This window comes from Salmo salar, chromosome 05 (assembly GCF_965601325.2).
Source record: "Salmo salar chromosome 05, fSalSal1, whole genome shotgun sequence".
NCBI classification, from domain to species: Eukaryota; Metazoa; Chordata; class Actinopteri; order Salmoniformes; family Salmonidae; genus Salmo; species Salmo salar.
The window spans coordinates 40,190,798-40,216,434 of record NC_138295.1 but is presented as its reverse complement, the minus strand read 5'-3'; the positions used below and the strand labels follow the sequence as shown (position 1 = coordinate 40,216,434).

General features: G+C 42.9%; 1 protein-coding gene across 1 annotated transcript; it reads right to left on the bottom strand.

The window, feature by feature from the left end:
• Nucleotides 1–223: 223 nt before the first annotated feature.
• LOC106604834 (CCR4-NOT transcription complex subunit 6) lies at nucleotides 224–24,349 on the bottom strand. Its single transcript, XM_014199881.3, has 12 exons — nucleotides 24,123–24,349; nucleotides 23,055–23,179; nucleotides 22,561–22,747; nucleotides 22,249–22,334; nucleotides 22,023–22,127; nucleotides 21,874–21,942; nucleotides 21,531–21,688; nucleotides 21,210–21,364; nucleotides 18,765–18,919; nucleotides 5,865–6,098; nucleotides 4,942–5,150; nucleotides 224–4,083 (listed from the first exon to the last, which is right to left on the bottom strand). The coding sequence occupies exons 2-12, from the start codon at nucleotides 23,164–23,166 to the stop codon at nucleotides 3,847–3,849; spliced, it is 1,707 nt and encodes a 568-aa protein (XP_014055356.1). The 5' UTR covers nucleotides 23,167–23,179; nucleotides 24,123–24,349; the 3' UTR covers nucleotides 224–3,846.
• Between the last annotated feature and the right edge of the window lie 1,288 nt (nucleotides 24,350–25,637).

Below are 25,637 nucleotides of genomic sequence, written 5' to 3'. Positions count from 1 at the left end.
TACACTACTCCGCTTAGGAATCTTCATTCGATAAGCATTCTGCGTCCATTTTTACAGTGACCCAAAGTTGACCAAGTCATTGTTTTATCATTAAAACATTAACTATCATTTCTACTAAAATAAATAATCATTTGGTTGATGGAAAGGTGGGGTAAGGTATGGAAAAGCAATGAGTAAAAATGAAAATGTAGCAATCATAGGATATACACAACACAATTCAAAGTTTTAGGAAGGAAACATGAGATACATCTTTTATTCACACTTTACAAAAAAATCTAAGTCTTTAAATCTACTACAATACTACCAGCAATTCAGGGGTATCAAACTGGACATTTGTTTCTGTTCAAAACAAATAAAATATATCAAGGGGGGAAAGTAAGGACAGAAAAAAAGCTTTTGAACTAGGACTAAATGTATATTTCCCATTTCAACCTTTCCCCTCTGTAAAAATTCATAAAATTCTAACTTTAGCACAGTGGCAAAAGCATCATATTTACTTTAAAAAGGTGATTTTAATTTATTCAATAATAAATGTGGGAAAGGGGGGGGGAGCGTGATCATTCCATTTCCTGTTTAAAATGTGACAGTTGCAATATATAGTCAGTCATCACGGACATATTTCAGAATGTCTGTCTGGGCCACCTCACAGATGGTACGGCAGAGGAGATGGAACCGCACAGGGGCTTCAGTAGCGGGGTTAAAAGGACTAAAGTAATACACTTGACTGTTAAGTGTCTAGGGGGTTGGACATAGGGCTAGGTATAGGGGAACATGCTTTTCTAGATTCAGAATTCAGTGGTGGAGGGGCAAGACAGGCTAGGTGACTATGGTGATAAGGGACTATCAAGGGGTTCTAAGAGCTGAGCTAAAGTACACGGAGGGGTGCAAAACATTCTGGAAGGGGGTTCAGAAGAGGTCTTCACTTTGCCCCAGTGAAAAAAACTAAAGCTTGACAAATATTCCATACCGGATTACTAGATCGCTCAACAAGGAGTATATACACATAACATTGTCACAGCTCATACAAAAAAAAGAAAGAAAATACAAAACGATAACAAAAACCCCAAAGGACATCAAATGTCTGGACAGTATTTAAAAAATAAATGGAGAAGAGGTTGTTCCGGAGTTCGCCAATTGTAAATAGTGCAAGACAACAAAATGGCTACGGTGAGGCACAATGTTCCGGTTGTACAACACTAATTGTGGGATACTGGATGTGCGTGAAGCAACAACAAAAAAATCCCTCATAGGATCAATCTGAAATGACAACCTATTTCCTATATAGTGCACTTTTGAACAGAGCCACATGGGACTGGCCAAAAGTAGTGCACTACAGTGAATAGGGTGTAATTGGAGACCTAACCTTACTTTAGTCTGAACTGTGAGTGGATGAATGGGTCAGTTGGTGGCAGGCTGGCAGCAGTATGGACCAATGGCTTGTTAATAGAATGGATTTGAAGATGCATCATATTTAGTCAGTAGATTTATTTACAATTTGAGAAACATGTTCTCAAATCATAACAGGAAAACAAGCAATACTGATACATAAAAACAGTTAACCTAGGGCGGGAGTGCAAAGTAGTGGCAGCGAACGGCTGGAACAACCCCTTAAGTCTTTTGTACAAGCTGGTCATTTCAATTTCATCTTAACATTTACTGGATAAAAAAAAATTGCCATAGTTTACAATACAATCCTGTCTTTTTTTTCTTCAAATTGGATCATAATTTACTCATTCATAGTACAAAAAAACCCTGCCAGAAAACAGGTCTTTTGTGACTCATATACAATCGTGTAAAGACAATCTAGATTTATATTCTGTACAAACACTTGTGAAAAAAACCCACTGCTGTAGAGTACGGAATTTATGGCTGAGGGAAAGAAATCACTACTGGCCTCAAGAGACAGTGCTACAAGATCTCTGCGTATGTCCACGTGTGTGACAGTGAGAGGATTGCTGGTTTAAACTCCTGTACATCAGCTATTGCCCTCCCTCTTTAAAAAGTAACAAATCTGAAAAATGTTTAGTTGAGAATTTCCTCCGTTGCCTTGCCCCTCAGCCAAAATCCCCTACCCCATTACAAAAGGTGGTATATGGTCCAAATCAGGGATGGGCAACTCCAGTCCTCGGGGGGGCCTGATTGCAGTCACAATTTTGCCCAAGCTATCACACCCAACTCCTATAATCAACTAATCATGATAGTTTAAAACACAATTAGTTTAAAATCAGCTGTGTTGGCTAAAGATGGTGAAAAAGTGTGACACCACTCCGGCCCCCAAGGACTGGAGTTGCACTTCCCTGGTCCAAATGAAGTCCTATTAACAAGAATAAGTCAATGACTCTGTCACGTACGCATGCAGAGGAAAAACAGTGTGCAAAAGGGGATGGTAGCTGGCCACTAATTACATGTTATTCAACTACTTAAAATCATTCAAATCTGTTCCAATCCAGAGGATACAGATACATTTCTTTAGCACTATGCCTGACCGGCATGCCAACAAGCCTCCGCTAACTAGAGCTTACTTGCTTCCATACAACAGGTCAAGACAAGTGTATTTGGTGGTTGCAGTCATCCTTTCCTAAAAGGATAATAATCATCAACATCTAAAAACACCTCAAGGCAATTCCACAGGAACAGAGAGCCAGATTTTTCACTTTAAAAACATATGTCAAACAAACCCTCTCTACACACAAGGACTACTTTCAACAATTCCCACAGAAGATTGAACAAAAACATTTACTTGATGAACAGTGGAGATGAAAAGTTGGTAACAGAACGATGGCACAAACCGTCATTCTGTTACCAAACTTTGCACCTGCACGGTTCCAATTAAATGTGTTTTTGTCAAATTCAGTGGAAATTGTTAAAAAGTAGTCCTTGTGCATAGAGTCGTATGTTTGTTTAACTTTGCAATCATTGGTTTTTGTTTGACATACATTTTAAAGTTACAAATCGGAGTCAGTGTCAGTTACCGTGGAATTGCCCCTCAGCAGTGACAGTCTACATGCACCAGTGGGGTTAGTTCCTATTGCACCACTTGGAGAGGGAGACAACTGACTAGGTTCTATTACTCAATAGTAATGGACTGGTGAGCACCACTAAGCACCAGGTGAGCACCACAATTTTGGACCCACAGAGAGATTGGCCCTATAGCACAGAAAGGAGGAGTGGCACACCATATTATGCCTTATATGGAAGATAGATATACCGTCACATCGATCTCAGTGGGGAGAGAAAAGACAAGGCCCACTCTTAGCCTTGGCTGAGACAGACATTTCTGTTTCTGCCATTTTTGCTGGTTTAAGATTGGTATAGGACAGACTATCAGCTGTAAGCTTTAGAAATGGTGTCCTTTCTCTCCTTGCCTTGTGAAGGGTGTCCACAGCTCTCGAGTGATACAAGGTATTTCTTGTGCCATTGTTCAAGACTGCACAGGTCATGTCAAAGACAACAAGAGTCAGGTGATATTGCTAAAGATCTAAATAGCTATACGGGGGCCAGAGGGGATATGGTGATATTCGAAGCTAGCATCCTTTCTATCTGTTAAAGAGTTACAAAAGCATTATGTGTAAGTATGACGGGGGGGTAGGAATCCAAAACACAACAGACAGGATTGACAATTTCTAAATGAAAACAAAATGGAAAACGACAATGAGGAAAATAAAAATATATAACAGAAATCCCTGTTGGCCAGACCTCACTGTACGGCTGATTCTTATTTTACAGGTTGGTTGTGTATTCCGTCTTGTCTTCTTTCCTCCAAGTGACAACGAGAGAAGAGCTGGAGGGCTAGAGGCTGCACACTGCTATAGCATACAGCATCCCTGGAATGGGGTTGTCTCATCACTACCTGCGTCCTCCAGGCAGGTGGATGCCGTTGACCTGGTTGTTGGCCTGGCCCTGGGGCAGAGTGCAGGGCAGCAGCAGCTCCAGCTGGGCAAACAGGGAGAAGTGGTCAGAGGGGATGTGGGGGTGCGGGCAGCCGCTGATATTGTTCTCATGGAGCCAGTTGGAGTCCAGGGGACCCAGGATGCCGAGCACATTGATCTGAGGCTTGGAGTAGAAGATGTAGTCAATCACACCCTGAGGAGAAAGAGAGCACAAGAGAGAGAAGACAGAGATGAGTGACAGCGTTCACAAAACAGATTTTAATTACGAGGGCAAACCGGCCATCAAATAAAAAACGGTTTGAATGTTGTTACGTGCAGGATACTGCTTTTTAAGGAATGCCCAGTGCCGACTGCCAAATTGACTGCAATGATTGAGCTAAACAAGCAGGAATGATACCCTACAAAGTGAGCGTTGGCTCCTTGCACATCTTCATTTGTCATCTGGTTGGCAATATCCTCCATTTTAGTGTCAATGTCTTTTTCCACTTGTCTGCGATCCATTCCTTGGCACAGTAGCTATCTAGCTAGCTTTGCAAATGTTTCAGCATTTCTAAGCCAACTACTCAACCACCTCGGTAGACCTGTATGACATTTCTGTAAATTAGCAAAACTATTGCTCAATAACTGAATACTTGTGGGCCGGTATTAGTTGATACAATACTGCAAGTCTGCAGACAGGAAGAGTAGAGAGATGATGCGTTTGAAAGACAAACAACCTGAACCAACTTCCGTGCATTGCTGAATGTAATTTAGAGATAATACTTATTTTAAATCAGTACAAAAGTAAATTTTCGGCTAACGGAAAAGCTGATGACTGAGGCAGAGAACATCAAGCCTAACAATTAGACACAGTGGACAAAATGTCAGAGTACATGAAACCTTTGCAAAGCAGGTGTAATGCTGCGGAAAAGACGATGGGTCAATTTCAATGTCGTAAAAATAGGATTTCCTGATTAATCAGGACAAGAACAAACAGCAATCTGTAGCACTGTCAGAAGACGGTGTCAGCGACATTGCTTCAGGTCTGCCTGTGTTTGTGCCGCTCCCTCACCTTGAAGTCAAAGGTGTAGTTGGTGTAAGGCATCAGGCTGTCCTCGTAGGCGCTCTTCAACTTGAAGCCGTGGGTGATCCTGGAGTTGGACGTGGAGTTGCCATTCTTGCCATTGCAGTTGAAGTTGGTGAGGCTGTCAAGGTAGCGAAGCTCCTTGAAGTCCTTGTGGGTGCAGTCCACTCCACCCTGACTCAGGTACTCCACCACACCTGGAGAGAAGGGGACAGTAGGGGTTTACATGAGTCCTGTTCAGTATAGGGGAATGTGCTACCTAAACTTGTCCAATGACGACAGATGTTCCTTTTCCATTGCAAAACGTTTTCCCTACCGAACACAACCCATAAGTGTCTGTTAATTCCTTCATTCAAAGTAACCATCACCAAGCCAAGCAGGCAGCTAGTGGGCCCATCACTATATTTATCGCTTATACCTTTCCCTTTGATGGATTCTGGGTACTAACTCCTAAACTTGGGATAGGGTTAATTATCAGGTATCCTATTGAGTGCTTAGGTTTAGAGGGTCTACACCAGAAGTTAATGGTTATCTGTAGGAGGAAGGTATACGGTGTGTACAACTAAGGTTGGAATGTGCTGAGTGCAGGGAAAACGATCACGTGGCAGCATTGATAGGGGGCCATGGATTAGTGATGAAGAGGGTCGAAGACAGGACACGTTAAGGGAGAAAGAAAAGTTTATTGCCAGTATCACTTCATTGCTGGCAGGAAACTAAGATACAATGTTTAGGGAGAAGGAGGAAACTCCACCCAAAGTGGGGTTCATATACCACAACTATTGTGAACATGTCTTTGTCTAATGCAGCTGTATTGACCCAATGGGAAGAATAAACTTGGTTTGAGCTTTCATAGTGTCTGGTGAGTTTTTACTCAGAATTAGAATCTAACACCTTCTAACCCAGCTACTCACCAGAGTCTGGTAGAGAGTTGAGGTCGGCACAGAGAACAAGAGGGATGCCATTGGTCTCCCCAGAGACAGAGGAGAGTTTGAGGCTGCGAGTGGCCTTGTCCACAATGTTCTTCACCTCAGACAGGAACATCATGGTCTGGACCAGCTTGACATCGGAGTACTCCGGGTCCCAGTGCATGTGGGCGTTAGCCACAAGGAGGAGCTGTTTCTCCATGCCGTGCAGAGACTTCCCCGCTGGAGAGAAGGGAGAGAAAAATAAATGTGTTGGGGTTACTTTAAATGGTCAATAAGCAGTAGAAACAAAAAAGTCACCACCACTGTTTTGGGAAAAAGCTAGATAAATGGAACATGTCTTAAATCATAAAACAGAGCCATGGATGCAAGTACTGCCATCCATGATACCAAGATTATAGTTTAACCATGCTGAGGCTATAGTTTTCCTTATAACATTTACTTTGTTGACAATACACTGAACAAAAATATAAATGCGACATGCAGTGCGACATCTTCGCATCGAGTTGATTAGGCTGTTGATTGTGGCCTGTGGAATGTTGTCCCACTCTCCTTCAATGGCTGTGCAAAGTTGCTGGATATTGATGGAAACTGGGACATGCTGTTGTACACGTCAACCCGGAGCATCTCAAACATGCTCAACGTGTGATACATCTGGTGAGTATGCAGGCCATGGAAGAACTGGGACATTTTCAATTTCCGGGAATTGTCTACAGATCCTTGCGACATGGGGCCGTGCATTATCATGCTGAAACATGAGGTGATGACAGTGGATAAACGGCACAACAATGGGCCTCAGGATCCCGTCACGGTATCGCTGTGCATTTCAAATTGCCATCGACAAAATGCAATTGTGTTCATTGTCCGTAGCTTATGCCTGCCTGCCCATACCATAACCCCACCACCACTGGGCACTTCCCAACTTTGATATCAGAAAACCGCTCGCCCACACGACGCCATACACATGGTCGGCGGTTGTGAGGCCGGTTGGACATGCTGCCAAAATCTAAAGCAACGTTTGGTGTGGTTTATGGTAGAGAAATTAACATAACATTTTCTGACAGCTCTGGTAGACACTACTGCAGTCAGCATGCCAATTGCATGCTCCCTCCAATCTTTAGACATATGTGGCATTGTGTCGTGTGACCAAACTGTACAGTATAGAGTGGCCTTTTATTGTTCCCAGTACAATGTGCACCTGTGTAATGATCATGCTGTTTAATCAGATTCTATGCCACATCTGTCAGATGGATGGATTATCTTGGCAAAGGAGAAATCCTCACTAACAGGGATGTAAACAGATGTGTGCACAACATTTGAGAAATAAGCTTTGAGAGTATGGAACATTTCTGGGATTTTTTAATTTCAGCTCATTAAACATGGGACCAACACTTCACATGTTGTTTTTATTTTTGGCTTCTGATGGGGTACAACACTTGAACTAAGCTCATGTACCCATTGATTCTTGAGGAATATATCATTCATTTATAAGTCCAAAAATGGATGTAGAAACTGCTGATTGCCCTTTAAAAAAGGCAGAGCACAGCCATGGGACACTCATGCCAGAAAAGTGCAGCAACAGCCCTTTTGAAGTTCTAGGTTTAAAGTGAGATGAAGATAAGGTGCTGTGGTACACCCTTGAAAACCGATTGGGAGAGACCATTTCTAAGCCATGTGGATATCCACCAAATTATTCACCCACCATATTACTAAACATGTTCAGTCCTTTCAGTTCTACGAATACCAAATGAATAAGAACCAGACAAAAGCCAGGTGCAGGGGCTAGGGTGACAAATGTCAGGGCTTGACATTCAGTTAAATGTGCCAGTGGCAAAATTGGGCTAGTGGCAACTGAAAGCTACTGGCACAAATGAAGAAAATACTGGGCCGGGACAAGATCTCACAGGAAAGCACATGATATGCTCATAATTTTTATATCAGGTCATTTTCTCAATTTTGCAGGATGATCAAGTAGCCTATAATAACCTACCCTCCATACTAGGGATGCACGATATATCGGTGAACTTATCGGAATCAGAAACTATTTGCTAAAAATGGCAACATCGGCCCTATGTCTAGTTTAACGCCGATGTGCAAAACCGATGTCAAAGCTACATGACCTAATGAAGCCACGTAAAATTTTGCGCTACACGGGCAACACCGCATTCCTAACCTAGCCCACAATATCTGCTGTGTGGATCAAGCAGTCAAGTCGAGCAGTCATTTAAAAGAATTTCAGCGAGACAACTCGAAGGCAAAATCCATTTATGACAAGATAATGGAATTAATTTCCCTTGACAATCAACCTTTCTCTGTCGTGGGTGATGTTGGCTTTTTCCTACTGGTTAAGCACCGGTACACACTTCCAAGGGCGCTACCTTTCAGATGTTGCCCTACCGGAGTTACACATTAATAGCGTCACTGGTATCATTTTTTTTTTATTTTTTTTTAACATTAGCTTCACAACTGACATTTGGACCAGCAATATCAGCCCCATGAGCATGCCGAGTCTGACAGCACAGTAGGTCGTCTAGGATTTCGTAACATGAACACACTAGCCATCTCCATTCAAACAACTGACTCGAGAAATAAGCTCATCAACTGCGCCTGCAGCACATGAGACACCCTCTGTCATGGCATTGAAACGCCTGCTCAACAAAGCGATTCGGTGGCACTCTCTTTTTACGGTGTAGTCACCATGCTCGATGCTATGTACAAGGACCGCTACTTTGATGCAGACAAGAAACAGGGTTACATGAAATGTTACAAACACAGCTAGACAAGATGGAAACTGACACAGTGACAGTGCGCACCGAGGAAGAGAGGCCACAGAGAGCTGAAACTTCACTGCTTGACATGAAATCCTGGTTGAGAATGAAACGACTGAACAAACAGCAGAGCAAGTAAGTGAAAGAAATAGGTTTTGATTATGTTTTACTGGTAATGGGGGCATATGTTAACACAGGCACTGCAGCCCCCAGCATCACTCCCATTACACAGGCACTTTCATTTGTTGACTTCTGTAACCGTAAAAGCATTGGTTTCATGCATGTTAACATTAGAAGCCTCCTCCTCCCTAAGTTTGTTTTATTCACTGCTTTAGCACACTCCGCCAACCTGGAGGCCACCAAAAACCGTGAAATTTCCATCCCTCACTATAACATTTTCTGACAAGATAGAACTGCCAAAGGGGGCGGAGTTGCAATATACTGCAGAGATAGTATGACAGAACTCTGCAGGCTATCCAGGTCTGTGCCCAAACAATTTGAGCTTCTACTTTTAAAAATCCACCTTTCCAGAAGCAAGTCTCTCACCGCTGCTGCTTGTTATAGACCCCCCTCGGCCCCCAGTTGTGCTCTGGACACCATATATGAATTGATCGCCGGCCATCCATCTCTAACCTACCAGGCACAACCCTAAATCCCTAACCATGGGCACCCTCTTAGATATCATCCTGACCAACCTGCCCTCTAAATACACCTCTGCTGTCTTCAACCAGGATCTCAGCGATCACCGCCTCATTGCCTGCCATCAAACGACCACCCCTCCTGTCAAACGCTCCCTAAAACACTTCAGTGAGCAGGCCTTTCTAAATCGACCTGGCCCGGGTATCCTGGAAGGATACTGACCTCATCCCGTCAGTAGAGGATGCCTGGTTGCTCATCAAAAGTGCTTTCCTCTCCATCTTAAATAAGCATAACCCATTCAAAATATGTAGAACTAAGAACAGATATAGCCCTTGGTTCAGCCCAGACTTGACGGCCCTTGACCAGCACAAAGACATCCTGTGGCGTTCTGCATTAGCATCGAATAGCCCCCGCGATACACAACTTTTCAGGGAAGTCAGGAACCAATACACACAGTCAATTAGGAAAGCTAAGGCTAGCTTTTTCAAACAGAAATTTGCTTCCTGTAGCACTAATTCCAAAAAGTTTTGGGACACTGTAAAGTCCATGGAGAAAAAGAGCAGCACCTCCTAGCTGCCCACTGACATGAGGATAAGTAACACTGTCACCACCAATAAATCTACAAACATTTCAATAAGCATTTTTCCACAGCTGGCCATGCTTTCCACCTGGCTACCCCTACCCTGGCCAACATCTCAGCACCCTCTGCAGCAACTTGCCCAACCCCCCCCCCGCTTCTCCTTCACCCAAATCCAGACAGCTGATGTTCTGAAACAGCAGCAAAATCTGGATCCCTACAAATCAGCTGGGCTAGACAATCTGGACCCTCTCTTCCTAAAATGATCCGCCAAAATTGTTGCAACCCCTATTACTAGCCTGTTCAACCTCTCGTATCGTCTGAGATCCCCAAAGATTGGAAAGCTGCCGCGGTCATCCCCCTCTTCAAAAGGGGAGACATTCTAGACCCAAACTATTATGACCTATATCCATCCTGCCCTATCTTTCTAAAATCTTCGAAAGCCAAGTTAATAAACAGATCACCGACCATTTCGAATCCCACCGTACCTTCTCCACTATGCAATCTGGTTTCCAAGCTGGTCATGGGTGCACCTCAGCCACGCTCAAGGTCCTAAATATCATAACCGCCATTGATAAAAGACAGTACTGTGCAGCTGTCTTCATTGATCTGGCCAAGGCTTTCGATTCTGTCAATCACCACATTCTTATCGGCAGACTCAACAGTCTTGGTTTCTCTAATGACTGCCTCGCCTGCTTCACTACCTACTTCTCAGATAGAGTTCAGTGTGTCAAATCGGATGACCTGTTGTCCGGACTGACAGTCTATGGCCAGAGTTCAATTCTCGGGTCGACTCTTTTCTATGTATGCATGTATTTCAATTTTTCTTTTGTGTTATTGACTGTACGTTTGTTTGTGTGTAACTGTTTTTAAAATCGCATTGCTTTGCTTTATCTTGGCCAGGTCGCAGTTGTAAATAAGAGCTTGTTCTCAACTGGCTTACCTGGTTAAATAAAGGTGATATTTTTTTATTTTTTTAAATATGTAAATGCCAACAAAATAACTTATTGGTCAGTGTGTGTATGTGTAACCTTGAACTAGGCAAGTCAGTTAAGAACAAACTTAATTACGATGATGGCCCACCCCGGCCAAACTCCGACAACACTGGGCCAACTGTGCACCGCCCTATGGAAATCCCAATCACGGCCGGATGTGATACAGCCTGGATTCGAACCAGGGACTGCAGTGACGCCTCTTGCACGGCGATGCAGTCCCTGGTTCGAATCCAGGCTGTATCACAGTGCCTTAGACCGCTTTGTTTGTTAACTATTTAACGGTACTAGAATGCTTAAAAAGGCCGCAAAAATTGTAAATATCTGTTTTCGGTATCAGTTTTTTGGGGGGCAAGGAAAATATCGGATATTGGGCCAAAAATGTAATATCGGTACATCACTAGCATACGCAATAACATTTTAACTTGACAATATATCTACATTGTTGGAAAACATTTATGCACTTAATCTCAAAAAAGGGTGTTATTTTTTACGATTTTAAACAGTCAGTCGACAGTTTTAGGGCCCTAAGAAATCAGTTTAATCTTTTGCTAAATACTGTTTTCCCCAGTTTTGGTTTTCCATGTTCCCCTAGTTTTTATTAAAAAAAAATATAAAAAATAACACTTAAAAAGAAACATTTTCCCAATGGATGTCCACAATGCTTACACCACATCGGGATACCTTTGGGGGAGGGTGTAGGTGCCCTTTAATTCAATTGCCACCTACTGAGAGATCGTTGTTTGGCTTTCTGTGTTTCTGTAGCCTACTGCACAATGAAGAGTGACATGCATGTGATGGCAGAGTATGCAAAACAAATGCTGACCTAAATCATCATGATACAACTCTGCCAGTTAGATCTACTTTGCAGTCAACATTTAAATTGGGAAAGTGTTTTGGGAAAGTCTAGAAAAATTGTATTCTCTCAGAGCATAATTGAATTGTCCGAAGACTTAACCAAGACTTCAGACCAAACTTTCTAAATACATAGTTTGCACTGTTGCCTTAGCATTTACTGGTAGATACTGTATCATAAATGTAAATGAATTACACTACCATTCAAAAGTTTGGGGTCAGTTAGAAACGTCCTTGTTTTTTAAATATTTTTTTTTTTAAGTGTCCAGTATCTGGAGCATCAGCATTGAAGAGTGAAGAGACGACACCGGGATGCTGGCCTTCTAGGCAGAGTTCCTCTGTCCAGTGTCTGTGTTCTTTTGCCCATCTTAATCTTTTTTTATTGGCCAGTCTGAGATATGGCTTTTTCTTTGCAACTCTGCCTAGAAGGCCAGCATCCCAGAATCACCTCTTCACTGTTGACGTTGAGACTGGTGTTTTGCAGGTACTATTTAATGAAGCTGCCAGGTGTCTGTTTCTCAAACTAGACACTAATGTACTTGTCCTCTTGCTCAGTTGTGCATCGGGGCCTCCCACTCTTTTTCTGTTCTGGTTAGGGCCAGTTTGCACTGTTCTGTGAAGGGAGTAGTGCTCAGCGTTGTACGAGATCTTCAGTTTCTTGGTAATTTCTCACATGACATAGCCTTCATTTCCCAGAAAAAGAATAGACTGCCGAGTTTCAGAAGGAAGGTCTGTATTTCTGGCCATTTTCAGCCTGTAATCGAACCCACAAATGCTAATGCTCCAGATACTTAACTAGTCTAGAGGCCAGTTTTATTGCTTCTTTAAATCAGCACAAGTTTTCAACTGTCCTTTCTTTCGAAAACAAGGACATTTCTAAGTGACCCCAAACTTTTGAACGGAAGAGTATGTATATAAACTCTGGATTGCTGATGCTATACATTGGCCAATGAGAGGCTTCGAAGGCACAAAATTACATGTATGTAAGTATTTCTTGATGTAGTGGGGACCGTAACATAAAACATTTGACTTTAAAAATGGTAGGAAGCATGAGTTTTTACTCAAAGTAACTGGTCAAAGACTTAGCTATAGGTAAGTAGATCATGACTACAACTAACTACACAGTTGTGTTTTAGCATTTTACATATTTATTAAGTTATGTTCGGAACTACACACAAGACACTATTTATCAACGTCATATGGAGAACCAGTGCTACCTAGGTAGTTCCAGCTGGCTAACGTTAGCATGGCTAGCAGCTAACATGCAATTACACTCCAAACCAAGTGTTGGCGCTGGTGAGCTACTATGTACATCCACAAAGTAAAAAACATAAATTCATGCAAAAAACTGCATCTCCTTGTTTCCTGTGCGTTTGAAAGTGTTAGTCGAGCGAGTGAGCGTTGTAGTGGTTTTCTGCCTGTCGAAGCTAGTACACTAAAACCCACAAGGATGGGGTTACTACTCATTTGAAGTGGGACCAGTTTGTCTGGTTGAAGCAAGCAGATTGGAGTGTGGGAACCATGCGCATATCTACTGTACGACTTTGATGGCTTAGTATAACCAGTGGAAGGTAGAATTCGGAATGAGACTGACAAACCAGGCAGGTACTGTGCCGAGCGTGACTGAAGCCTTCAACCTCCATTTTCTACCAACCTACAGGTACAAGTATCAGCAGCGATGGCGATAAACTTGGTAAATTCAATGTGGATTTACCTCACTATATCACTATTGGAACAGCGGACTCCCTCAGCCAGTGAATCGACCTCTCCCACTGAAGGCCTCTCCTTGGCCCTTGACTTGGTGGCCAACTCAGCTGTCAATCAGTAAGTCTCTGCTCTCTACTATATCTGCTGGCTTTTTGTTGTGTTGTGGGTTCCTGCCAGTGCTAGACTAGTTGTTCTCTAGCTTACTACTTAGATATATGTCGACTGTGGTGGTTGGCTAGCAAGCAGGCTAAAATAACTAACTTTAGCTGGCTGGCTAAGAACTGCTTATACCGGTAACGTTATTTGATAACTCGTTAGATGGCGTTATGCATTTCCAAAGCGTGTTTACTTTAACGTAGATACCTAGATATTTAGTGTGCATGTATCGATATGTAGGCTGTGCGCTGTTTTAAAAATGTATGTAGCTCTGTCCGCGAGCTGTTCTTGTTTATTATTGTTATGCATCATATCATGTTTTATGATGACCCCAGGAAGTGTAGCTGCTGCTTTCGCAATAGCTAATTAGGATCCTAAAAAAAAATATGCTGAGCCCTGAATGGGATAGTGTCATAGCAAGGTCTAGGATTTATGGCAGCGATGGGCAACCCCCCTTTGTAGGCCCATGTATTTAAAAAATAGAAACTTGTAAAGTGTTGGTCCCATGTTTCATGGGCTAAAATAAAAGACCGCAGAAATGTTCCATACGCACAAAAGGCTTTTTCTCCCAAAATGTTTTGAACAAATCTGTTTACATTCCTGTTAGTGAGCAGTTCTCCTTTACCAAGATAAACCAGCCACCTGACAGGTGTGGTATGACAAGAAGCAGATTAAACAGCATGATATTACACAGGTGCACCTTGTGCTGGGGACAATAAAAGGCCACTAAAATATACAGTTTTGTCACAACGCCACATGTCTCAAGTTGAGGGAGAGTGGAATTGGCATGCTGACTGCAGGAATGTCCACCAGAGCCTTTGGCATAGAATTTAATGTTAATTTCTATACCATAGAAATTGGCACTATGTCCAACCGGCCTCACAACCGCAGACCACATGTAACCATTCCAGCCGAGGACCTCCACATCTGGCTTCTTCACCTGCGGGATCGTCTGAAGGGGAAGGGGTGCTCAATAGTATTTCTGTATGTATTAAAGCTTTCTGTGGGGAAAAACATGCTGATTAGCTGGGCCTGGCTCCCTAGTGGGTGGGCCTGGCTTCCAAGTGGGTGGGTCTATGCCTTCTCAGGACCCCCCCCCCATGCTTGCACCCCTGCCCAGAAGATTATGTGAGTCAAGTTCAGCAGTTGGCCGCTCATTGCTCAAGGCGCTCCATGTCCTTTCCTACTCTCCGCTAAAAACCGCTCCAGGCCTACAGAAGAAAAAAAATCCTGCTCCCAAATTCGCACCATTCATTAAAATAATAATTTAACCAAAACCATTTTATTTTTGTGACTACCTGGACCTACCAATTGATTGATGTATTGAAACTATACCATAATAGATTTGAATGAAAATAAAGAATAAACATGAAAAGGTGAACGTAAGACTAACAATTTCAAAAAGGCTACATGTCATTAAACAGCATATACACTTTAAATAGGTCAGGAGCCAGAAAGGGAGCCTAAGGAGGAATGAAAATTAATTTAGGCTATATCATTTCAATTATGGTAGGGACATAAACCACAAAGCATTTAAACATTTTGTTTTATGAAGTCATAAGTCCGTAAATCGCACATAGGCTGTGACTTACTTAGAATTAAATACAAATTACTTATTAGTGCCTTTGAATTCAATTTCAGAATCACGAGCTTGGCCAGCCCGTGGCTTTAGGCTCATGCGAGAGCCGGCCAGCAGCGGAGAATATCCTCTCCACACTTGCAGAGCCACTGGGGACGCTAAACACCCTTTTGGCCACTCTTGCCAGGCTAGGCAGAGTTTTTGTGTTTTTCTATTAGGTAGACCTAAATTGTTTTTAGGCAAAATAACTCAATCAAAACAGAAAGCTCCTTGAATGTGGGAATATTCCAGGCCTATCGGGCAAAAACCTAATTATGGCCCACTGTATTGATAATATAACAAAAAGTTTAAGAGATCAGACTTTTTTTAATTATAAATATACTGCTCAAAAAAATAAAGGGAACACTTAAACAACACACCCTAGATCTGAATGAAAGAAATAATCTTATTAACTACTTTTGTCTTTACATAGTTGAATATGCTGACAACAAAATCACACAAAAATAATCAATGGAAATCCAATTTATCAACCCATGGAGGTCTGGATTTGGAGTCACACAAAATTAAAGTGGAAAACCACACTACAGGCTGATCCAACTGATGTAATGTCCTTAAAACAAGTCAAAATGAGGCTCAGTAGTGTGTGTGGCCTCCACGTGCCTGTATGACCTCCCTACAACGCCTGGGCATGCTCCTGATGAGGTGGCGGATGGTCTCCTGAGGGATCTTCTCCCAGAACTGGACTAAAGCATCCGCCAACTCCTGGACAGTCTGTGGTGCAACGTGGCGTTGGTGGATGGAGCGAGACATGATGTCCCAGATGTGCTCAATTGGATTCAGGTCTGGGGAACGGGCGGGCCAGTCCATAGCATCAATGCCATCCTCTTGCAGGAACTGCTGACACACTCCAGCCACATGAGGTCCAGCATTGTCTTGCATTAGGAGGAACCCAGGGCCAACCACACCAGCATATGGTCTCACAAGGGGTCTGAGGATCTCATCTTGGTACCTAATGGCAGTCAGGCTACCTCTGGCGAGCACATGGAGGGCTGTGCAGCCCCCCAAAGAAATGCCACCCCACACCATGACTGACCCACAACCAAACCGGTCATGCTGGAGGATGTTGCAGGCAGCAGAACGTTCTCCACGGCGTCTCCAGACTCTATGACGTCTGTCACGTGCTCAGTGTGAACCTGCTTTCATCTGTGAAGAGCAAAGGGCGCCAGTGGCGAATTTGCCAATCTTGGTGTTCTCTGGCAAATGCCAAACGTCCTGCACGGTGTTGGGCTGTAAGCACAACCCCCACCTGTGGATGTCGGGCCCTCATACCACCCCCATGGAGTCTGTTTCTGACCGTTTGAGCAGACACATGCACATTTGTGGCCTGCTGGAGGTCATTTTGCAGGGCTCTGGCAGTGCTCCTCCTGCTCCTCCTTGCACAAAGGCGGAGGTAGCGGTCCTGCTGCTGGGTTGTTGCCCTCCTACGGCCTTCTCCACGTCTCCTGATGTACTGACCTGTCTCATGGTAGCGCCTCCATGCTCTGGACACAACGCTGACAGACACAGCAAACCTTCTTGCCACAGCTCACATTGATGTGCCATCCTGGATGAGCTGCACTACCTGAGCCACTTGTGTGGGTTGTAGACTCCGTCTCATGCTACCACTAGAGTGAAAGCACCGCCAGCATTCAAAAGTGACCAAAACATCAGCCAGGAAGCATAGGAACTGAGAAGTGGTCTGTGGTCCCCACCTGCAGAACCACTCCTTTATTGGGGGTGTCTTGCTAATTGCCTATAATTTACACCTGTTGTCTATTCCATTTGCACAACAGCATGTGAAATTTATTGTCAATCAGTGTTGCTTCCTAAGTGGACAGTTTGATTTCACAGAAGTGTGATTGACTTGGAGTTACATTGTGTTGTTTAAGTGTTCCCTTTATTTTTTTGAGCAGTGTACTTTGATACAATGACATTTATCTAACCACCTCATTCCTTTATTTTAGCATGTGCACGTAGTAAGTACACCATCAAGCTTTTGGGATAAGTGTCTTTTTATATTCAACAATGATTCTTTAGTTGCGGATGTTTCATGTAACCAGTGTGTAACAACTTCCATATCCCACATGTAGAACAATGGCATCCAGTCTGTAACTTAACAGTTTAGTACCATACCAGCAGGTGTCATCCAAGCCTTACACATAACAGTGGACACTACATCACCGCACTCACTCCTCAGCTTTGTAAGTCACCTTGACTTAGCATTTTGTCAGTTTCTTTATGAAAATATTTAGCGAACTCCATGACTGTAGCTAAAGCAATGGGCTATTAGGAGCACAAGTAGACTACAAATGAATGCTGGGGCGGGCATGCCTCTTGCTCGTGAAGTGAGCGTTACTGGAGCGGGCAAGAAGGCTGATGCTCCAGCCTTCAGAAATCTCTCCCCCCACTCCAGTCAAAATCGGGCACGCTCCTCGCTCACATACTCTGCTGCCCAGTCATGTGAAATCCATAGATTAGGGCCTAATGAATTTATTTCAGTTGAATGATTTCCTTATATGAACTTTAACTTATCAAAATGGTTGTGTTTATATTACACACACACCTACTCATTCAAGGGTTTCTTTCTTTTTACTATTTGACCTGGCCTCCACAAACACCCGACAACCCAATTGAGATGGTTTGGGATGAGTTGGACCGCAGAGTCAAGGAAAAGTGCTCAGCATATGCGGGAATTCCTTCAAGTCTGTTGGAAAAGCATTCCTCGTGAAGCTGGTTGAGAGAGTGCCAACAGTGTGCAAAACTGTCATCAAGGCAAAGGGTGGCTACTTTGAAGAACCTCAAATGTAAAATATATTTAGATTTGTTTAACATTTTTTTGGTTACTACATGTTTCCATGTGTTATTTCAAAGTGTTGTCTTCACTGTTATTCTACAATGTAGAAAATAATGAAAATAAAAACCCTTGAATGAGTAGGTTTCCAAACTTTTATCTGGTACTGTATGTATGTATATATCTCAATTTTTTGGAACTCAGTCGGGGTCTCAACCTAATGTTGGGAGTTAGAATAGTAGAATAGTAGAAAACAAGGTGCAATTTTGAAATTTGGTTGTGCATCAGCAGTTCCTCTTGTTATGTCAGTCACTCAATTAGCCCATGTCAGCAAAAAAATATTTAGATTGTTAAATTAGTTTAGGCAGCCATCTAAACGTGTAGTTATCATGGTCAAATTACTGACCAGGGGGCCCACATTGATTTAGTTAAGTCACTCATATCACTGCAAACATTTCTCTCCACCCCATGACAAAATGTGTAGAACTGCTGGAAATGTCAGGACGGGGGCCGCTAAAATGTTTTGCTAGCAAGGTGGGTGGGTGGGTGCCCCCCCCCCAACAAAAGTTAACTTAGGGGCCCCAAAATGCTAGGGCTGGCTCTGACTGCATGTGTGGGTATGATGTGGGTTCAAAGTCCCGCTTGCCACTGCGACCCCTCATGATGACTTCAGATTTGTGGCCCACCCCCATCAAAAGTTGCCCATCACTGGTCTAGGGTGAGAAAAGGGAGAGGGCCATAACTAGGTGTAGGGTCTATGGTTTGAAAAGGGACATAACACTCACAGGATTCCTCCATCATTTCCTTGCGGACCTCCAGCAGTACGGCCACTCCGATGTTGTCCTTGGTCATAACCCTGTTGAGCATGGCCTCAGAGCCTTCAGAGTTAGCCATGGCCAGCTGGTTAAACTCTACCGTGTGTTTCTGCACCACACCGAACCTGAGGGAAGAAGGCAAGGGGGAAGAGAGATGGGCAGAGAAACAGACGAAGCAAGATGTGATAAGTAACCAGGTTTCCATCCAACCATTTCATGCGGATGAATTACCTGACGCATAAAAAAAAAAAAATCACAACAGGGCTGATGGAAACAGGAAACATCAGTACAATTTTAGAATTGTCAACTGACAATTTGTTCGTTTGACATGGTGGGATGTTTGTGTTATTAAAATTCATTATGTGAGATATGGTGGCAGAAACACCTACCACCACAATGTGGAAAAGCATTAGGTTTATTAGGCAGATGAAATCAATTATGATGAACTTCACATGGCGGTTAACCTGTTAGGGCTAGGGGGCAGTATTGACACGGCTGGATAAAAAAAAACTTACCCGATTTAATCTGGTTACCACTCCTACCCAGTAACTAGAATATGCATATACTTATTACATATGGATAGAAAACACCCTAAATTTTCTAAAACTGTTTGAATGGTGTCTGAGTATAACAGAACTCATTTGGCAGGCAAAACCCTGAGACATTTTCTGACAGGAAGTGGATACCTGATGTGTTGTATTACCTTTAAACCTATCCCATTGAAAAACACAGGGGCTGAGGAATATTTTGGCACTTCCTATTGCTTCCACTAGATGTCACCAGCCTTTACAAAGTGTTTTGAGTCTTCTGGAGGGAGATCTGACCGAACAAGAGCCATGGAACGATGATGGCCCATTAGACACCTGGCGCGCGAGTTCATGTTGGGTACCCTCGTTCCAATACGTTATAAAAGAGTATGCATTCGTCCACCTTGAATATTATTCATGTTCTGGTTAAAAAAGGCCCTAATGATTTATGCTATACAACGTTTGACATGTTTGAACGAACGTAAATATATTTTTTCCCCTCGTTCATGACGAGAAGTCCGGCTGGCTTAGATCATGTGCTAACAAGACGGAGATTTTTGGACATAAATGATGAGCTTTTTTGAACAAAACTACATTCGTTATGGACCTGTGATACCTGGAAGTGACATCTGATGAAGAGAATCAAAGGTAATGGATTATTTACATAGTATTTTCGATTTTAGATCTCCCCAACATGACGTCTAGTCTGTATCGCAACGCGTATTTTTCTGGGCGCAGTGCTCAGATTATTGCAAAGTGTGATTTCCCAGTAAGGTTATTTTTAAATCTGGCAAGTTGATTGCGTTCAAGAGATGTAAATCTATAATTCTTTAAATGACAATATGATATTTTACCAATGTTTTCTCATTTTAATTATTTAATTTGTGACGCTGACTTGACTGCCGGTTATTGGAGGGAAACGATTTCCTCAACATCAATGCCATAGTAAAACGCTGTTTTTGGATATAAATATGAACTTGATAGAACTAAAAATGCATGCATTGTCTAACATAATGTCCTAGGAGTGTCATCTGATGGAGATTGTAAAAGGTTAGTGCATCATTTTAGCTGGTTTTATGGTTTTGGTGACCCTGTCTTTGAATTGACAAAACATTACACACAACTCTTGTAAATGTACTGTCCTAACATACTCTAAATTTATGCTTTCGCCGTAAAACCTTTTTGAAATCGTAAAACGTGGTTAGATTAAGGAGATGTTTATCTTTCAAAGGGTGTAAAATAGTTGTATGTTTGAAAAATTTGAATTTTGACATTTATTTGGATTCAAATTTGCCGCTCTTGAAATGCACCTGCTGTTGATGGAGTGCACCACGGGTGGCACGCTAGCGTCCCACCTAGCCCATAGAGGTTAAGTGCACGGTGATCATGCAAATCTCCAATAGGCTAAATATCTAGGGTAGGCTATTTGAACGCTGGTGACATGATCTGTAATTGGCTGCCAATTATCAAATAAAATGATCTTGCTCATCCACATAAGCTATCCACTTTATCAGCAAACTGTTGTCGAGCGAGCATGCGCCAAAACCAGATTGGTCAAGTTTGCTATATTTATATCACCACAACAGTTTGTTACAAAACCATCTGTAGAGTTAAATTTAACTTCGATTGTTTTTTTTGGGTTTTCGGTACGTGGGAACTTAACTGCAAGTGTTTTTTACGTCATCATACACAGACTTTTATTAGCAACAAGTCAGTTGATGGAAACACCACTCGTGGGAAAACGTGCATATTGTTTTTATGCACATTTTAGAATATTTACTTGAAAATCTGTCACCATTTGGATGGAAACTTAGCTAGTGTCTGACATTGAGCATTGTGTGGAGAAAAAAGAAAAGAAAGCATTGACAGTGCTCCTCGGTGCACTCACTTTTCTGTCCTGTAGAAAACTGCACACCCGTCCACATGTTTGCGGTCTGACTCATGCATGGTTCTGGCTCGAGACTTTGGGCTGAAGAAGCCCTCGTAGCCCTGCTCCTTCAGCTCTGGCAGGAAATACTGGTAGTACTGCTCCGTCTCCACTTCCTGTGGAAAATAAATCAAAATCCATACATTAAAGTGGACAGATGACTTAATGTACCCAAAACATGTACCAGGGAAATCAGGTTCATTGATCAATGACTTGCCAGAGAGAAACCAAAATGACTGCGACAGGAGTTGTTTACCACTGGGTCGAGGTTTACCCACATACCTGTAGGTTGATGATATCAGCGTTGCAGTTCATGATCTCCTGCATGATGGACTTCTTCCTGTACTCCCAGTTGAGGGCCCAGGAAGGGCAGTAGCCATAGAGCTGGCGCGTGGCGTACTTATCACACAGCACATTGTAGCACATCACTGAGAACAACGCTGAGAGGGAGGACAGGGAGGGAGAGACATAGGATATAGAACCTTATTCACTGTATTCTTATTTTAGGGCCAGGAATTTAACAGTATCGCGGCAAGGAAACAAAACACTTAGCGGATTTAATTTCTTTAGGAAAACAGCCCGTGTGTGTGCGCGTGTATACAGGGACTGTCTGCTGGTCTCTCACCAGAAGGTCTCGTCTGGTCCGGCTCCTGGAGTGCGATCCACGACCGGGACGGGGGCTGCTCTGTGGGGGCTGGGGACAGGAGGAGTTGTCCATGTTAGCCATTAGTAATTTTTGCTAAAACGTTATGTGAGAGACAGAGGGTGACTTACTGCATTTGATTGAACCTGCCAGATTGTCCAACAGGTAGTTCAGCAGTTTCCTCGTGCCATCATGCTCCTGGTACAGGCTCATAATTTCTTGTGCAAGTGGATTTCCTGATAGGAACAGGAACGAAGACAACGTTGAATGACATTTTTTTTTTTTTTTTAAATACAACGGGATCTACAATGGGGTCTCCAGGATGGAATGGTTACCAAGACGATAAGCCACACTCACCTTTCAACCCCAGTGTTTGTAACTGAAACAGTTTCCCCAATTCGAATGGCAGAACCCGCAACTGGTTGTTATTTAAAAGCAGCTCCCTGTTGAGGACGGACACAGGGAAACGCAAGTGTCAGAGACTAGCCCCTGTGACAATACAGCCCCTTCCTCAACTTTCCCATAAACAATTAACACATTGACCAGTGATCTATACAGGCAAAAGTAAATGCTCTGTGAGCCCAACAAGCAACGGTTATTCTCAGGCACCAACTAGTGACAAGTTTAGAACAAAGAGAATACTGGGAAGTGCGGTTCCCAGCGGCTCACCTGAGAGACACCATGTGGCCGAGCTCTGCCGGCAGGCTCCTGATCTTATTGGAAGACAGATCCAGGTATAACAGGTTGTGTAGTTTGGCAATGTCGGGTGGGATGCGTGACAGACAGTTGTCAGCGATATGTAGGGCAGTGAGGTGGGTCAGAGTCCACAGAGATGGGCTCAGGCTCCTGACATTACCTGGAGAGAGAGAGATGTGGAGGGGTAGATAAACACACAGTTGAGTCATGTCTCTGTGGTGGCTTTTCATGCAAAGCAGATACAGGTTTGTTTCTATCTAATACATGAGTAAACAATCATGCTGGAGTTGCCAGTCAAACCAATATACAGGCTAATAAAACAGTGGACCTTATCCTCTAAGCACTAGAATGCTGGTCACTGAACAAAAATGGTTGATAAACTGGCCTAGACTAGAGCATCCTCACTTGCTGAGTCCTAATATGAGAACAGCACCCCTCCACAGCCACTGGGCCTGTGCAATGCTCACCTGTGATTTCCAGCTCAGCCCAGTAAGACTTCTTTCCATTGGCTGCCTCCTCAGTTGACATGATAGTGTACATCCGCCTGGGGTCTGGCGGTTCATATTTTTCCTTGGGCATTCCTGCTGTAACACTGGGGAAAAGCTTTTTTAGTAACTGAACATTATATCTATCCACTGATAACATGCATGTCAAACGCAATTAAATATCCATTGCACAAAACTGACATTTTGAAAGTGACTCTTCTTTATCAGGTTTATAGGTACTTTACAAACATGCAAAGAGGAACGTAACTTTTCAAGAGGGCTTCGCTTGATTCTGACAACTTCTGGAAATGAGGCTCAAAGATTTGGCCATATTATTGGCTAACTGCTGATACTAACTGCAGAAATAAATCCGGTTCAATGAGAATGCATTGCTTTACAACTTAGTAGCGAGGGAAATCAATAAAGTTCAACTTATAATACTCATTGCAACAGCTCGGTTATCTAGTTAGCCAGCCAACTAACGTTAGTTCTACACAACAGGCCTCACAGAGGAATAATCACCACTAAATAGTTAGAGAACACAAACTGACCGGCTAGTTAGACAATTGGGTGGCGCGTTGAGGCCGGCATCGGGTCAGGAAAAATGGACTTAGCTAGATAGCTTAGAATTTTAGCTACTGTTAGGGGCTAACTAGCAAATTAGCCAACGAACGGCCGTCCGCTACAAAATAACTTAGTGAGAATTATAGTTAGCTGATATAGTTACCTAACCAATGAATTGAGAAGATATTAACGGTTGCATATTATTCTAGATGTAACTGACCATAACACGCTAGGCTGACAGAGTAGCAACTAACTAGCTCACTTATGGCTAACTAGCTAGCGTAACTATGCTGGCTATTCCTAATGGAAAACACCGCTGAAAGCTAATGTTGGCTAGCTAAGCTAGGTATCTATATTTTTCGAACCTGTCCGACTTCATATATGCATAAGTGGCACTTTATGAAACACCTATGCAGCAATAATTGAAAACAATTGAGTTGTGGATCTGTTTCACCCAAAGCAACTTGTCGCTTGTGTTGATTTTACCTGCAAACGCATACCAATCTGTATCGCGAGGGCGAGTGTGTGCTCTCTTTTGTTTCTACTTTCCCGTTTCCGCTGCTGTATCACAAGGAGCAAACAAGCATCATGGCGACTGTCAGGTTTTTTTCTCTCTGTGTGATAACAACGCTTGATGCTATTGGTTAGCTCTTGGATGGACCGCACCATCTGCGGTTGAACCAGGACGGCTTTGGCGCAGATGGAACAATGTGACAGATATTTCACCGGATATATAAATGTGAAGCCTCCGCTTGGCGTTTCCACTCACTACCAAATTTGGTAGTGAGAGGAAGCCCAGTGGCCAGCAGTGGGAGAAGTTGGAAAGAGCTTGATTTTGGCCGACATTCTGCAAATTTTCTAATCGATGAAACATTTGATCTCAATATAGTTTTGTGTTCCCAACACTACAATCTGTTTTGAACAGAGTGGACTAGGTTTTGTAGACTTTTCCCTTTGCCAAAGTTTTTAAAAAGTGCGTTGTTTACAAGTAGTGCAAAGGCGAATTGAGTTAATGCAGACGCGCACTTCACAGAGTAGGCGTTCCCTGACGGAAATATGCAGATATTTGCTAGAACAGGCAAATAGGATCTCGCTAGGTCGTGCTTGGCTCTTCCCACCTCCTTTCTTGTTCTGCCCACTATGACTAATTTGTTGCCATTGGAAACGACAGGGTGTGGTCTATCTTGGTTTAGTTATACACATCTTTGGCTTTGGTTTAATGTTTATGTGAAACTTCAGGGGTGTGTTCAAGAATCAACAGCTGTCAATCAAACTGCTATGACGTCACAGGATTCATGTCTCAACTTTAATTACTCTTGGCTGTACCATTCATTGTTCTTTATAATGAGCAAATCATGAACACTAATCCTACTCATAATGAGGGGGTGGGCTGAACTATACAGCAGATGGCTATGTTCTTCATACACTAGGTTGTTTGCTTGATTTGAGATCATGCAACCTATCAGCATATTGGGCTTGAATTACTGGTTTACTTCCTGTGTTGATATTGATGGGATTGAATCGGGTGAGCGTTGATTACATTCTATTTGAAATCGGGCTGCCTCCCAGGCGTGAGCCTGGTGCCTGGTTCTGGCAAAAAGTCTGCTCAAAACAGAAGTGACGTAGGTTAAACACGTGGAGTAATAAGTAGGAGTCTGTGTTTTCACATGATTGCTTTTGATAAAAACCCCTTATCTGCCTTCCAAAAGAAAACAAGTTAAAACATATACCGTATTTTATGAAAGAGTTGTACAGTGCCTTCAGAAAATATTCATACCCCTTGACTTATGTCACATTTTGTTGCAGTACAGCCTGAATTCAAAATGGATTAAATAGATTATTTTCCTCAGTCATCTACACACAATACCCCATAATGGCAAAGTGCAGGGCGGGCCCACCCTACCATAACTCCTTGCCCGTCCATATAAAATACAGAAATATTGATACTGTATTTGACCAAGACGCGCACTGACAGAAAGATGCATCAATCTCAGATACAGC